General features: G+C 39.4%; 3 protein-coding genes across 4 annotated transcripts in view; 2 read left to right on the top strand and 1 right to left on the bottom strand.

Annotated features, from left to right (window-relative positions):
- tecpr1a (tectonin beta-propeller repeat containing 1a) overlaps nucleotides 1-4,019 on the bottom strand; it is a 19,565-nt gene extending 15,546 nt beyond the window's left edge. Inside the window, exon 1 of the mRNA XM_008438162.2 lies at nucleotides 3,871-4,019. The gene's annotated coding sequence lies outside the window, so the exon portion shown is untranslated. The remainder of the gene's footprint in view (nucleotides 1-3,870) is intronic.
- Nucleotides 4,020-4,910: 891 nt separating this feature from the next.
- On the top strand, nucleotides 4,911-12,755 carry LOC103482172 (nucleoside diphosphate kinase B-like). Its single transcript, XM_008438163.2, has 5 exons — nucleotides 4,911-5,018; nucleotides 7,888-8,020; nucleotides 11,122-11,223; nucleotides 11,304-11,416; nucleotides 12,372-12,755. The coding sequence occupies exons 2-5, from the start codon at nucleotides 7,892-7,894 to the stop codon at nucleotides 12,484-12,486; spliced, it is 459 nt and encodes a 152-aa protein (XP_008436385.1). The 5' UTR covers nucleotides 4,911-5,018; nucleotides 7,888-7,891; the 3' UTR covers nucleotides 12,487-12,755.
- Nucleotides 12,756-13,570: 815 nt separating this feature from the next.
- Nucleotides 13,571-16,823, top strand: part of tdrkh (tudor and KH domain containing) — a 15,856-nt gene continuing 12,603 nt past the window's right edge. The window contains exons 1-2 of one of the 2 annotated variants that reach the window (XM_008438164.2): nucleotides 13,571-13,910; nucleotides 16,416-16,529. In XM_008438164.2, the coding sequence (XP_008436386.1) occupies nucleotides 16,465-16,529 (65 nt within the window). In that variant the 5' untranslated portion in view covers nucleotides 13,571-13,910; nucleotides 16,416-16,464. The remainder of the gene's footprint in view (nucleotides 13,911-16,415; nucleotides 16,530-16,823) is intronic. The other variant, XM_008438165.2, reaches the window with a different exon arrangement.

Below are 16,823 nucleotides of genomic sequence, written 5' to 3'. Positions count from 1 at the left end.
CCTAATCGTCATGTGTTTCACATCATGTGTTGATTTTTCACTGTTCAGCGTCGGATTCTCTGTTTTTATGCCATAATTCACATCTAGTTCGTCGCTCCGTTTTATGTCCCGCTTCTCCTGTTTCAGAGTTTTGCGCAATGTGCGTCTTTTTTTTCTAAGCCCCTAAGGTGCAGGGCGGTCGGGAAGCGTATCGATGGGGAAAAGGCAGACTGACATAAACCTTTTAAAACATCGGAAACAATTTCTGCATTCTGATTATTGAAATTTAAAAGTGCTGTGTTGTTCTATCACCCCCGTTTCATACCGGATCACTTACAGCACCGTGTTAACGCTATAAAATGAACGCTCTCTATCGTGGTATCACCCATGGAGGGATTTCTTTATTTAAATGGGTTCATTTTTCAGAGGGATACACAGTGAGGGTGTCGTGATTTTAGCTACCAGTAGCAGGAGAACGGAGCTGCGCCAAAAAGCTAACAGAAGCTAACAAACACTGAATAGAAGAAGAGCTGCCATCGATACAGCCAAGCATGATTTAATGTTACACAATACAGTTTTACCAAGTTGCTCAAAGTCTAAACTGGCATTGTTGTGCATTTAAGGTGTAAAGTTTACCTTCGACCAAACGCCCCCCAAAGGCATCCCAGCGCCCCCCTTTTGTAAAAATGTCCGCCAGCGCCCCCTGCCGTCTTCTGAACGCCCCCTGGGGGGCGGTACCGACCACGTTGAGAACCGCTACGATATTCTGGTCATGATACGATATGTATCACGATATTTGTTGAATGATTCAATACGATACAATTCAATATGATTCAGTGCATTTTTACAATTTTCTGAAAGATTTTAGGACAGAGTGATTTTAGTGACATTTTGTGTTCCATAGACTTGAATTTAGTTAACTGAAAACTGATTAAAAGCACCAATTACACAATACCTGACTCTGATTGGACAGTCTAACAGTCTGCAGCTGGACAAAATGACTCAAAGATGCAGTGAGAGAATTAGTTTCTGTCATTTAATTCATGTGGATTTGACATAAAACTTAGACGTTTAAACAGTAATCCAGGAGCAGAGTGGGGAAATTATCAGCCTCTGTAGACTCTCAATATGCAAATTATTGCACTTATGTTTTTTCTTTTGGACACTCTGGCTGCATTTTGGAGTAAAAATGCAGCCACAAATGCAGTCTTTTGGACTATGGGGGAAAAGGCTTTTCTACCTTGGTTCCCGGAGTTAGTCGTGGCTGTAAGCTGCTTTCTTCTAACTGCTAAAGTAGTGGCTCCGCCTCACCCCGTAGTGATCGACTCCCTGCAGCTACGCAGCGCCGCTATTCCCCTGCTTGGATCTCTGAGTAGCTGCCGCTCAGACTGCCAGGATCTCATAGTTCTCTCAGTCTCTGATACTCTTTGTCTGTTGCTAATAATAATCGATCAGCCATTGTTATCATGGAAATCCTCACTGCGCCGCGGATTCCGTCTGGGGTGGTTCCTGCTCAAAACACAGCGCCGCTGCGCGTCCGCTTTGGATGTTATCAACCCATGTTCATTCTTCAGGTAATCCTTTATATACAGAACAGAAACCGATAAGCTAAAAACTAATTACGAAGTGAATGCTTCCAGTCAAAATTTGCATTAATTTCGCGATCTCCCTGCTTTTGCAGCTGCTCGGTTCGCGCCGCTACTCCGTTCCGCTTCTCTTTAACGGTTACTTGCGCAACTTTACTTCGTTTCTCACCAACAGAATACAGCCCATGGTTATTTATTGAAGATTTTACATGTCCAAAAACACAGGAATCTTTGACATTTCTCTGACAATCGGAAAAATATGGTTTACTAATTTCAGCATAACTCCGGTTATACTTGGCCTATTAACACAATTTAAAAACTGGTGTGTAGCTTATAATGTGCACTTTGAAAGTTGATGTGCACTTTATAATGCGCACTTTGAAATGTGCACTCAAGTTGAAAGTGAGACGGAGGGACAAACTAGACGTTAAAAAGAGCTACAAGGCTATGGACCCCTATGGTTCAATCAATCGATACTCGCGGATGAAAAATCGATACTTCCCAAGGGCGGAAAATATCGATATATATCGTCGAATCGATTCATTTATACAGCCCTACCGAAAATGTTAATTATATTTTACATGGACATCTGTTACCATGACAAATGTTCAGATCCATGACATTATAATTACAAGCCTGAGAAAGTATCGCTTGACTATTAAGGTTGCAAGGAGATTCTCTCTGCAAAAACTATGAAATATTTTTTACAGTTTCACCTGAGTGTACAATAAAACTTCTTGAGACTAAGGCAAATGTGACTGCTCCAATTAACCTGTATAACTGTATTTTGAAAAGAAGTAAAATCACAGGGTCTACTTAGTTTATCAACACCTCTAATGTCGTTTTAAGAAATCCTTTTCCTTTATTACTATCTTACCATGCTTCAAGATTATTTTTGCTACTCTGAGACCAAATCTGTACTGAGTAGGTGGGGTTGTGTGTTGAAGGACTGTCCCTGGCTCTTGCTTCATACGTCTCACCTACATTTTGTTGATGTCGCATAACTAAACTGCATTATTAAAGTTTGCTTCCTCAAGATAACCAGCTGTTTTTATCCGTACCAGCTCTTTCTTTAAAGATACAAAAAGGTCATTGACATGAACTGTGTATTCTGCAAACTCTATAAAGAAGATCTGATAAGTTATTCCAGTTTGATACTTTTTCACTTATTTTCTGGCAAGATATTTGTACATTCATTTCTCACAACATTCTCAACAACTTTTCCCTCGCCTATGCTGACATTAGGGCTGGACGATATGATTGAAAAATGTATCATAATGAAAGCATTTCATGTCAGTTGATAAAGATAATTATTGATTAAACAATCATGCATGCACACACCCATACCCAAGGAGAATTTTAGGAGATCAATCAACCTGACAGTCATATTTTTGGATTGTAGAAGAACCCTTTCATGCACAGGTAGAACTTTCAGAAAGACCCCAGGTCGGGATTCGAACCCAGGTCATTCACTGCAAAGCAACAGTGCTACCAAATGCAACACTGTGCAGCCCTTATTAGACATATTATCTATTGATACTGATCATGGCTTATCGAGATATTGTTAATGATTTTTTTGTCCACCCCTAGCGAGCGTGTTGTTTAAATTCTTATTCTACTAATAAAACAGATCAATTGTATATCAGTCTAATTTTACCATAAATCCAAATTTTTCAAATCACACATTTTCCTTCTTAATTTTTTTAATGAGGAGTTTAAGCAATGTATTACAACACTTCAACATTCACAAAATAATACTAAAGTTGATATGTGCACTCTAACATTTTGGTGAATTGATTTTCATTTCTATCTGTTGTATAACCCTTGGCGTTATTGTTTTGTTATAAATTCTTTCTGTGTTTGTGATTTTGATTTTGATGTTTTTGCCAGCAGATTAATTGAACAATAAAAAGTTGGCTTCCTCAAATTTCAGTCTACACTTGGAAAATTACAAACTGCTTTCAGTTACAGGTACAGTACACATAGGATGCATTTAATTAATACTAAACTGTATCTTAAATGTATGTCACACTAATTATAAAATGATATCTCATTTGGCTGCGCACAAAAGTGACGAGTTAGATAATACTGGGTGCGTGAGGTTGGTTACATTGTAACAAGCTAGCTGTATGTCAACACCCTGTCAAGATAAGCCTCATTTACAAACAAACACGACAATAATTTTTCCAAACAACTGTAAACTGTAACCTAAAACTGGCTTCGGAGTATCACGACACGACAATTCTTATGTTTAGGCACGGTTAACCATAAAAAGTAAAAGTGACAACATTTAAATTTAACGAACCTAGACCCGCCTATAAAACGTCCGCCGGGTGGAGGTAGCAGGTCGTCGCTTTCTTCTAACAGCAGAAACGAATGGGCAGCTGGTCAAATCATGGTGTGTCAAGTGGCTACTAATATTAACATCCTAGTATCTACTTGCTATAAAACCGGAAGCAGTGGTTCCTTAAATCCTATTGGCTTAGTTGTTTACAACGCAGACCTCCAGTAGAGGGCGCTCCCTGCTCAGATTTTACTAGTAGGTTGTTGAGTTCACTTTTCAGCAAGAATCAAATACTATGCAAGTTTTCTGCTCAAAATTGTTAAACTTTTTTCAACTTTATTTATTTTCTTAGTTACAAACACAAATAGAAAACGAACTGGTATATTTTACTGTGTTATATAGCTGGTTGACTGATTGAAGATGGCTGAAAATAACACAGACGAACAAATTATCTGACTATCCTAAATTGTGCAGTACTTATAGCTCATATGATTTCCCTTGCTTGTAAGATGCTACAAATATACTCAAACTCAGTAAAAATCAATCAGATGTTTTAATGGGCAACATCATCAACATATGGCTGCCACTCTGACACTTGGCAAACGTCCTTTGCCACATATCTCATACTTTCACAAAAAAATAATAATCCCAGTAACTTTTTTTTTTTTAAAGAAAACCCTTTGGAAAGCCTAGATATATCTTTAGACCACTTTAAAAGAAGGACTGCTCTTGCAAGTGTTATTTAAAACCGTTGGAGATTGTATTAAGCAAGACTGATATTTTCTTGCTTTTATTCCTGTTAATTTAAATGATTTTCTGCTTATGGCTATTGAATAAATGACATTAACGATTAGAATATTCCATCAAACCGAAAAACACATGACTAAAACAGAAATATTTGGTTTAATACACATATTAAACTGAATGAAACGTTTAATATGCTTCATGAAGGTTATTTTCAGAATGTTGTTTTAACTCGACTAAAAAGCTTTATAGAATCGCGTAATTTATCATATTGAAGCAAGAACTGAAGTTTGACTCCAGAGACTTGCCGTTGTCTCAGCTCCGCCTACTCCTATAAATAACAGCTTCGCCTACGGGGTAGTTCTTCCCTTTCAATAATCGCGGAGTGGTTTGTCTGGTTGCTTCAGCGGAGCTTCACTGTCGAGGTAATGCCACAAAATCATGCCTTTTTTGCAATTTTTATAATTATTTTTCAAGTGTTTCATAATTTGCTTGACTTCACCTTATTTCCTCTCAGGTTTTTGGCACTTTGTTCAAAAATCTATTTATAACGCCATTAAAAACGAGTTTACACCTCTTGTGACGAGTTTAAATCTTCAACATGCGTTTTGACTGCTCGCGCTCCTAGCCGGTTCCTGTGTCGCTAAAACGGAAGAGTCTGACTGCAAGCAGCGGAAACAAAGGGACCATGTGGCTGTTAAGAAAGGCCCAGACCTGCCTTGATAAACTATGCGGAACTGTCCTCTTTATTTACTTCAAGTTCAAATTCGCGACCACCATCCCTGTCTGGAAGAAATCTGATAACGAGACTCTTCCTGTGAAGGATGACGCTGGTGTCCGCCTGCCCAGCTGTGCAGGAGAATGCCGAGGCAGCCGGCGGATTTAGAGCTCACTCCACTGAGCAGGCAGGCAGACTGCGCTGCTGAAGTCCAGGCCCGTGCGCACCTATCAGTTTTTGCCGCGTGACTTCCACGTCACAGCACAGGAAAGAAACTATTGAAAATCATGAATGGCTATCATTTATTTTAACATAACTTTATTAGAAGAAAAAATTTAAATATCTTTTACTATGTGCTAAATTAGTAACTTGCGCTTGTAGCCATGAACCAAGAATCAGATTGCGAATAATGATCTTTTCCACTTGAACTCCACCCTGCTCCATCAGGGCTTTAAATCTGCAGGCACACCATGCGACTACTGTCCCGATTCCCTGTCGGGTTGTCCTGTCACTGTGGGACATAAAGACCACACCTCAAAAAAACAAAACAAAAAAAAAGCAACGTACGTGTTTATTTTTTTCTTTATTGCGGTGGCAATAATACAAACCGTCACCCATCAAATTAGAATCATGTAGTGTTAAACAAAAATCAGACACTTGAACTCGGTGGGCAACGAAGGGATTTATTGAATAAGCCAAACAATTCACACGTTGAACATCTGTGGGTTTAACTTTGACATTTCTTAATGAAATGTTTTCCACATATAGTAAACCTGTTCTGGGTTCTTTATTTGCGATGTCCTCCCCAAACATGTTTAAGACCGAAATAACTGGGGATGTACTGTTAAATCAGTGCCAATTTCCTTAATTTTGGCAGATTGTGATCACTCACTCACTTGCTGATCTTTTCCAATGATTTCATCTTCACCAGCAAAGGTCTAAAAAGGCCAGTGTCCTCTTTCTCACTGCTATGAGAGGTTTGACTGATAAACCCACCAGGTCATGTTTGCAATTAACAAGCCACTCCACTGTTGCAAACTCCATGACTTTAGTTCAGACCAGAAAAAAACGGTATAGACCAAAATATGAATGAGCAGGTCAGGCTTTTTAAAAGATCTGTAATCTGCGACTTGCCAGAAAACGACAATTGATGCACTCCTAGAAATAACCTTATAGATTATAGCCAATATTGTCATTCTAAAGCACATGAACGTTCTCATGTAAATCTTCCAAACTCGCATACATCATTTACTTGTATGCTAAACTTGTCTTTCAAATCTCATCTCTTTGATTTTATGTGGGAGTGGAACAGAGTGGGTACAGTCAGTGTTCTCTAACTCAGGCCCTCAGGGGCCAGTGTCCTGCAGCTTTTAGATGCCTCTCTGCTTCAGCACACCTGACTCCAGAATAAGCTCATTAGCAGAGCTCTGTCCAGCTTGACTGCATGCTGGTGAGGTAGTTTAGCCACTTAATTCAAGTGTGCAGGAGAAAGGGCCCATCTATGGTGCAGGACACCCCGGCCCTCAAGGACCGGAGTTTAGTCTCCATTGTTGTACAAATACAATATCTTGTATTAGCACCACCTACTGTTACATTTGCTGCCTGATCTCTTAGCAGGTCCAGTTCAATGGGATCCAGTCTTAATCTTTTCATAATCTCTTATGTTTCCCAGTAGTATTTAAAAAGAAAAGTGGAATGTATGCATCAAATGGCACTTAATTTAGTAAATATAACTGCTACGGTTTACGATGACAAACTGCTTTATTTTTAGATGTTGCCCAATTTTATATAAACCTATCTTGATTTATAATGTTCCATTTTTCTCACCACTTTATTTTGAATCATGCCCCCTCTACCTTCCATTTGCTTTAAGATCTTGGTCTGTTGAGTAAAACATTTGGCACCAGCATTAACAGTCACACTCCCTTTGTTCCCTCTAAAGTCACTTTAGATAATATTGCAGTGTTTATTAGGAACAGTGACAAATGGGGATTAAACTTGAGCTCTTGGCATCATGGCAAAGCTTCAAAGGTGGAGATAATAGTTAGCAGTAGCTCTTTTCATTCTGTGTGTGTGTGTGTGTGTTTTGTGCTTTATGCAATTTAGAATTAGAGCAGCACTTTATTCTGGGCACTAACAGCTTGTGTCATTAGACAGGGAAACTCCTGCACTATATAACTAACCAGTTTGACTGGAAATGATGTAAATAACAGTTATGACTGGATTGAATATTGGGGGAGGAGCATTTATTGTATAGACTGTAAAATGAACGAACAGGAAGTTGTCTGTAGCTCCCCTGGCAGTGGTAACACCTAAGCTGTGACCCTGTGTGGGTGTGGCTGTTGGTAGCTGCCGCTCTGTTCTGTCCGGGTGTCTGATCCTCATTGACCTAAGCGGAGCTTTCCTCGGCTCGATGGGGTCGGTTCCCTCGTCAGCCGGCCCCCCAGCTCCTCGTGCCAAATGCAGCCTGGTGCTGTGAGTGGCCGCCAGGCTGGTTCCTCCAGTCCACCCCAGCTGTTCTGACCACCTCCCCCATACGCCCTCTCTGAGTCACACTGTCTGCTGCTTCGTTTCAGAACCATGGCCGAACTGCAGGAGCGTACCTTCATCGCCATCAAACCTGACGGTGTGCAGCGCGGCATCATCGGCGAGATCATCAAGAGGTTTGAGATGAAGGGCTTCAAACTTGTTGGCATGAAGATGCTTCAGGTGAGGACAGACCTGAAGAGCTTAAGTCTGTTATTTTGAGCCACGTTCACATGACTGCAGAGAGCACCAGCAAAGACCTCTGGAGAGCTGATTAGCCATCTGATCTATTCCTGACAGCAGAGAGCCAGCTGGACCCCACTGCAGCTTTTTAATCATCTGATCTGGAACGGAATGCTGTTGATCATGTAGTCATAAAGGGAGTTTCATTTCTACATCATGATGTTTTTGGGTCCAGTGTGGTGTGAATAAAGTGCAGTTCTGGGTGACTGAGGTTAAGGGATTAAAGTAGCTGCTCAAGTGAAATCCTTTAGTCAGTAATGTACTAAACAGATTGAGCAGCAGAGGTCTCTTAGCATGTATGGACAAGGATTTGGATTATTGGACCCTCTCTGGTGCATGTGGAGCCAGCTTCCCCAGGCAAGCCTTCATTTTCTGCACCAAGTATAATCTCTAACATGGATGTCAGTTTTCATCTGTGATGCTGCGGTGGGTTGAGCCAGGGACTTTGTACATTAGAAATGAGATGTATGTAGGATTGTGTAATTCCTCCAGTAATCGGATAATGGCATGCTTTCAGCAGATGTGCCCTCTGCCACCGGCACCTTTTTTTAGCAGAACTGTCCCTGGCGCTTTCATGTGCAGATCCCAGCCAGCACTGCGGTCATATGAGGAATCTTCAAGTTTTTTTCCAGTGTTATAATTTAAAAGTACGTGATCAAAAGGGGACTTAAAAATGACTTGAAGCATTTTTCTATAATTGTTTATACATTGTAGTAATTTTGCTTTTCTGGCTGCAGCAGTAGATGAATCAGGTCTGCAGTTGTTTTAGGGGATTCTACAGTGAATGTACCGCCTGCTCTGCATTGTGATCCATCACTTTGTACTGCTGCTCTTATGCTACAACAGTTTTGTGCTGTGCCAAGTATGGCAGCTCAATAAAGCTCAAAGTTAAAAGTTGAAATTTGTTGAACTTTGACCCTGGTGTGCTGTAAGGGACAGGATGTCCATCTAGGTGCTGCAGTCTGCAGAGAGGGCAGCCATAAGCTTAGCTTGATGATCAGGGTCCTGCAGATACAAACTAACAAATGGTTTTGGTACTTTACAGATTGGATTAGCTTTTCAAAATAACTACTGGTGTGCCGATCGATCGGCCACCTATCATAATTGGCCAATTTCCGTAAAAAAGTGTATGATCGGTGATCGCCGATCACACAAACTGATCACCTGCATCTCATTTCACAGCCTGCCTGTGCAGCTGGTCTCTTCTTTCCTTCACTCTGCGCAAACGCGCARCAACAAATCCTAARCGATGTGGAACTATAACGCACTGAGTGAATGGGGAAGTTTGCGTGTTGCGGCGGAAAATTGAAGCAAGTGGGGTGAAGCACGTCAAAATGCATCAACACGACGAATCTAATATGCCATAAAAACAGTGCCATACTTGATGGAGTTTGGCTACATCGAGGCTCAATGCAGTAAAAAAGACATATGGAGCAATCAGATGGCAGGTAAAGCAGCGCACAGCTACAAACACTCACCTGGATTAGCATGACGGTCAGAAAGCTAAACAAATAACCCGCAAAATTATTTAAAACTTCGAGCTGCGATGTAAGACGCTGGTTCTGCTCTCGCTGTTGAACTGCTGCTACAGTTCAACAGCGGTTCACCGTAGCTCCATCTATTTCACAGAGGGAGTGCCGCTTCAGCTCCACCTGGTAGTGACTCTCACACCGAACCTCTGCTTAAAGCTGCAGCATCTAACTTAAAAAAATAAATTTTACATGCGTATTAAAACTTTCGCTGTCCTAACATCAGACATATTATCTCTGAAAAAATAATCGATCTCCTCTGCCTCCTCCCTGTTCTGCGTAATTACTCCGCTCAGTCAGAAACGGCCAATCAGAACTAGCAGTAATCAGCTAGCCGCCATGCTATCAGGAAGTTTTCATTCAGTAACTCAGGATTGTTTATTGTAATGGAACCTGTATTTGCCTTTGAATGTAAAGTTTTATACTTGAATTTTTTTGGCAACGTTGAGAGGTTTTATTTTGGCTCTTTTCATTATTTAGCCTCTTTAGAGCCTTCATATGTTTTCATTCTGTTAAAGATGGTATTACTGATAGCAGGACAATTTGCACAATGCCTATTTTGTTTTTTGTTTTTTCTTGGAAAAAGTTATTAAAAACAAGTTTTTGTCTAAATTAAGGTGAATTCATGGTTCCTTTTTCCACATAATGTAACCGGTAGTTCTTATGATTAAAAAAATAATAATTATGTGATCGGTATCTGTGATCGGAATCGGCAGGAAAAAACCTGATCGGCACATCTCTTAAAATAACTATAGCTATTAGTCTGGGCTTAATCAATATGTCTGACTGAAAACAAATGTGAAAAATGACATGATAAAAATGGTTTAATTTTAATTCTACTAATTAAAATTGGTAGTTTCCCAGAGTACCAAGTACATCAGCGTACCAAGTATTCTGAAACTGAAGAGTACTTGGTAAACAAAGAATCAAGGCAATACTTTTTCTAAATGTCAGAATGCATTTAGAAAAAGATTTTATTCTTTGTTCTTGCTCAGTTTGCATTTCTTCAGTATTTGGTGAAGGTGCCTTCCATATCTACAACTTGACTCCAATTTTTCAGGTTTCCCTCCATACCATTTTTAAGCTCCTGGTGGTAGTTTGCTGCCCCCATTACCAAAGTGATGGTTCCTAGTTGATGGCTTTAGATGTTGCTGAATTATTTCCATATGATATTCTTTCCTCATGATGTGCATCACTTCTTCCCTTGGTTAAAAAAAAAAAAAAAAGCCCCACAGCATGATGCTGCCATCTTCATATAGTTGGGATGGTGTCAGACTTTCAAGTGTTCCTCCAAATTTAATGTTGCCTTAAAAATCACCTGCAGGTGTACCTCCATTTAACTCAATAATAAAACAAAAGCAGACGAAGCCATAAGGTCATGTTGTAAATCTGCTTTATGATCTGTAATTCTTCAGTGCGAATAGGGAAACTGGTTGTTGCATGTAGTAACTACAGCAGCTTTGTTAGATGTCAGTCATATGAATGAAACTTTTTGACGTTTGTCCTCTGCAGGCCTCTGAGGACCTTCTGATGCAGCACTACATTGACCTTAAGGACAGACCCTTCTTTCCTTCCCTCGTCAACTACATGAGCTCTGGACCAGTGGTTGCCATGGTGAGAACCCAACTTGTTTTTTTACAGAAGAGGCTGGTATGTTAACAGTCCTGACTGAATCCCTGCTCTTTATGTTCCAGGTGTGGGAAGGAAAGGGAGTGGTGAAGACTGGCAGAGTCATGCTGGGTGAGACCAACCCTGCTGACTCCAAACCTGGAACCATCAGAGGAGACTTCTGCATCGACGTCAGCAAGTGAGTGCTGTTTGGGTCCGTTCCATCAAAACTGTTTGTCTGCACTCAAATAGCCAAAGAGTTAAAAAAAGAAATGACTACTAAAGTACTAATTGATTAATCATAAAATCTGATTCAATTTGATGAGCGATTAAATTTTAGAGAAAAAAGGTGAGTAAATTACAAAATGGGGATGATGCTAAGGAAAGCATTGCCCAAAATGTACCATTAAAAATGGGAACTCTTTTTTTTATTTATAAAGAAACGGGGTGATTTCTAGTTGAGACCAAAAATCAGGATTATTTCCAACACAACAATAGTAGGCTATAAAAAATGTACAATTTAAAAATGTTGCTTCCCTGTTCGGGAGACCAGTAGAAAAATAACACTTGGCATAAGTGTTCATACCTTTTGTTTCAGTGTGAATCTTTGAGTCAGTCATGCAATCATTTTATGACAACTTTTATTTAACTTCCTGCAGGGAGTTGAGTGACTGCCGCCTATTTGAACAAATGCAAACAAATCAATTTGTATCAATTTTGAGTCAAACTGTATTTTTAAATTATTCAGTTTTCTGGTAGCGAGACGTGGAATGTCCCTCTGGTGGGGAAGGAACCTGAGCTGGTGTGTGAGGCTGAGAGGCTCCGGCTGGATGTAGTCAGATTCACCTCGACACACGGCTCTGGAGTCAGTCTCCTACAATTCAAATTCAGTCATGCATTATTGATCCCAAAGGGAAATTAAATGTTGTAACTCGTATTAATATAAATGGCACAAAAGGTTTGAAGTCTTCACCTGTAGTTCAATGGGAGAAGTGACTAACTTATCAGAATATTGTGGTTTAATGCCAGAATCTCCATGTGACTAGTTGCTATGGTGTGGATGTGAGAACTGACTGAATGAGGTGCTTTGATTAGCCAGGTTAACTAGAACAGTTTAGCATCCATTTACCTCTTCTTCCTCCTCTTCTCCTCAGGAACATTATCCATGGCAGTGATTCAGTGGACAGTGCCAAAACTGAGATTTCCCTGTGGTTCAAACCAGAAGAGCTGGTCAACTACGCAAGCTGTGCCTTCAGTTGGCTCTACTGAGCTGTTCAGGATCCCTCTGCTCAGACCCCTGACACTTTGCCTCAGTCTTCTTGTCTTCGCCTGTAGCTTAGATGAGGAACACAACCAACATTCTCCCCACCCATCTACTCATCATGCTGTCCTTGGATGTGGTCATGAGTTGGACCCTGTCATTCCTGATTTCATTCCTGGAAAAAAAACATTCCATCAAGTCCTGAATATCTGTAACTGTGACTATGACGGTTTTGTTAAAGGTTGATCCGCTTTGCAATAAATGCACATGATCCCAAGTTTTCATTTACTAGGTTTGTGTATACACACTCGCACACCTACACCTACACACACACACACACACACACAGTTATATTTGCAACTAAAGGCCACATTTCAGATCCATTTACTTCAATGTCAATAAAAACCTGTCACCAAGTAGGTTATTTCTAATATCCCAAGTTTCAGTTCATACTGACTCCAGAGGGCGCTATTAAGCAGTTGGCCACATTCTGACAATTGTTGCCATAAAATGAGAAGAGGTTGTATTATAACTTGGATGGAGCAGAGGGGATTTTTACTGAACTATATATTAAATTCAGGTTATTTATACAATGACTCTGACCCTAATTCAGTCTCTACGCTAATTCACAACATGCTAACTCAAATCACTTAGTTGTATAGATTCCTCCTGTACATGGATTCCAAATTGATCCCAGTTGATCAGTTCCCCCCCCCCCCCAAAAAAAAACTGATTGTATGATGTCTTTTCAGCTACTTTAATTCCATCATACATTTAAAAAAATATTTTACCCTAAATGGTCACACTGTGATAGAAGAAAATGTAGTAGACTGCTTTACACGGCGTTTTCAGTTGGAGGGTTCTTCAGAGGCGCCGTAACACAGACTGCTTCAGGAGATCCTTCATGACTACAGTCATCAGCATCCACAACAACTTAATTTTCTTTAAATATTTGAATAATAGAAATAATTGCATTGAAATGAAATTTATCAGAAATACAGACAACTTTAAACGCATATAGTTTTACTTGTTTTATTTCATATTTGATTGGAATGAGACAGTATGTGGAAAAGTTCAAAATATACGTTTTCATTTCTCGAGAGCACGTTGCCCGTTAGAGGCAGCGACCTTGGTTGGGTTGCACCAAGCGCTGACGTGAGCAGCTCAACGCTTCCGGTTAACGCTTCGAAATAAGAGTTTTATTAACACGTCGAGGCCATGTATGTGACTCATAGAAGTAGAAAATGATTGTATACATGAAACTGCGTCGCATCGTTTGCCCCGCTGTTGTGTTCAGTTACTCCTGCTGGAGTGATTTTGTTTGAAGGTTGAAAAGAGTTCAGTTTCCGGTTTACTGTGAACTCTCTGGGTAACTTGATTAGTGTAACAACCAGTGTCAATTCAACCAGGAGTTAGGCTGCTGCAGACGTTTGTAAGTCTCATTTATTATAACATGTTTATTTGTAGTTATTGTAGAAGATATTAGACCTTAAAAATAAACAGTACTGTTGAGTGTATTACTGGGAATGTGTGCTTAACTGACCTCTACCTCTCACTTAGCAGCTGCTAAACCTAGCTAATATTAGCTTATTTGACTAGCTGAGTGGGGAAAGTGTTGAGGGTTTTCTGGCTCATCATCAGGACCAGGGTCTTCATTCAGCCGGAAAGCGGTATTGGTAACCGTATAGTTTACTCAAATGTCACAGAAACCCTTCGGTGACAAGAGTCCCAGAGTTTAGCGTGGACTTGACGGCAAATTCTTAAAGGAAGTCGCAGCAATGCGTCAGCTAAAACGTCAAATTTTTCAGATATGACAGGGAGTTATTTAACTTTTAGTCCTCAATATTCATCTTAAACTAAAAACTTCTAGCAATAACTGCAATTCAAGCTGTATTTTTTCTTTTTACTATCATTGCAATTTGATTTTTTATTTAAAAGCTCTTTGAACTTTTAGGTTTACCGACCAGTTAAGTTTTTTTCCTTACCAGTTTGTATTCATGGAGTAGAAAATATTGACTTGGAGATCTTTAACTACTTTGAAAGAAACAAAAGATCAAAACTGAATCAGTGTGACAGTCCCAGACTTGTGAGCAATAGTTAAATATTAAGAAATAAATAAATAAAAAATACTTTTGACTTAGAAATTAAATTTAAGGAGTTAGAAAAGGGGGGGGAAACTCCTCAATGGGACTCATTTTAGTAATGGAATTTATAAAAATTGAAACGGAAAAACTGATGATTCAGAATATTTCTACAACAACTTGTAAAACAATTTATTTAGTTCCCCAGTTACTTAAGCGAACCAAATTAACCAAATTGTTAAACAACAACCTCTCAGTGCAGACAGACTCACAACTCTGCTGTTAGATTGTTTTATCTTCTGTTTATTTAATATGTTCACCATCCAAAGGATTACTACTAAAAGCTGTGGAATCACTTTGTAGCTAAGGTAAATTCACCGCTGCACACATGGGATATAAACCAGTGGAAACAACTTCATGAATGCTGTGAAGGAGGAAATAAACTTCAGAAATTTCAATGACCTTGTTAGAATTCATGGTAAAACATTTTAGATGGGATAAGAAGAAATTCATCCTGTCAGTGAGTTTCAGGCGAAACCTGCAGATACCCAAGATAACACCACAATTTGGAAAACTCTGAGCTCATCTGACTTACAACAAAATTCATATTCAGAAGTTTACAAAGACAGAGATGACAACAGTTATTGTCTGGAGAGTCTCTTCTTCTCTGCTGCTAAAGATTGTAACTCCTTCAGCGTTGTCATGGTGACCTGGTGCGTTCTTCCTGATCTCTCAGGTTGTGATGTCAGGCTGATCTAGGAATAGATCTTGGAATCTAGGAATAGATCAGCCTGTTGCATTACTCATGTTGCATTTTTCTTTCACTTTCTGATGAATGATTTAACAGAACTCCAGGGGATGTTCAGGACCTTAGAATTTTTTTGTGTCCATCCCCTGACTTCTACCTTTCAATAAACCTTCCTCTGATTAGTTGGGAGTTTTCTTTAGTTTTCATGCCAGAAATACTGATGAACTTTCCAGACTACAATCACTGGAGACAAACTCACTGCACTCAGCTGATCTCCAGTTCACTCAATTTGAAACTACTAGTAGTAGTCACTATGTAGTAGTCACTTTAAAGTGGCGGGGAGAGTATTTCTTCTGTCAGTTATGTTAAACACATTAATTATTTGTGTGTTTGTCACATTATTTTGTAGAAATCAGTTTTCACTTTGGAATGTAGGATATTTTTTATTGTGAAAGCCAAATTATGTTGATCATTATTGATTTCTAAGTGTAACAAAATAGTAAAATATCTAAGGGAGTGATTACTTTTCATAGGCCCTGTATGTTATAGAAAATAATTCTTTTCCGTTTGTCTCCACAAGTTATTAACTGTATTTACAGACCTATGCTATAAATTGGAATATTATTGAAAAGTAAATTTATTTCAGCAACGTTATTACTAAGTGAAACAAATTATATAGTTTTTTGTCTTAATCATGATGATTTTCTGCTAACAACTAATGAAAACATGACATTTAAAATTAGAATATTACATCAGAGCAATAAAAAAATATTTTTAAAAACAAATGTGGGATTACATACCCACTGACCTACTTATTTTCAAGACATTTTTAAACTGACAAATAGACATATCTACTCTTAACTTATTCAATGTAAGATGACGGTGTAATTAACTTTTTTCCCAAACCACAAAGCTTTAACTCTGAAATAAGACACTTTTGTGTGATTTATTCTGTTACTGTCATTTAATTCAGTAAGAAAACGGAGCCTCCTTCACGGATAGTGATCCCTTATTTGTTGCTTGGTATCCAGACTCAGCTGCTGCCATTTAGTTAAATGTTGTTCTCCTTCTGCCTGTCTGTCACTGCTTCTGATCTTAAATGGCAAAGAAACGCTGGAGTTGCAGACACTTTCTCTTTCTGTCCGAATTCTTCTGAGATGGACGTTGGCGTGTCCAAGTCTCGCGTGTTTGTCAGCTACAGCTCCCAAGTCCTCCTCTCCAAGTGAGACAGGCCTTTGCATGGTGGTGCTGTGTGATCTGGAGTCATTCATTACAACTCACTGCTCCAAGTGTTGGCTCCTCATCTCACTTTGCTCAGCTTAAAACATTATTAAGAAAAAACACACACAATGCATGGAACGAACTGTTGGAATGTCTGACTGAATAAAGTGAACAGCATGAACCTGTAGCAGCTTTTGATTTCATGAATCAGTCAGGGTCAGGGGGGCTGTAGTTATTGGCTACAAGCAGTGTGTGTGTGTGTGTGTGTGTGTGTGTGTGTGTGTGTGTGTGTGTG

Source organism: Poecilia reticulata, linkage group LG19 (assembly GCF_000633615.1).
Source record: "Poecilia reticulata strain Guanapo linkage group LG19, Guppy_female_1.0+MT, whole genome shotgun sequence".
NCBI classification, from domain to species: domain Eukaryota; kingdom Metazoa; phylum Chordata; class Actinopteri; order Cyprinodontiformes; family Poeciliidae; genus Poecilia; species Poecilia reticulata.
The sequence above is the reverse complement of the archived record's forward strand: the minus strand, read 5'-3'. Positions and strand labels throughout refer to the sequence as shown.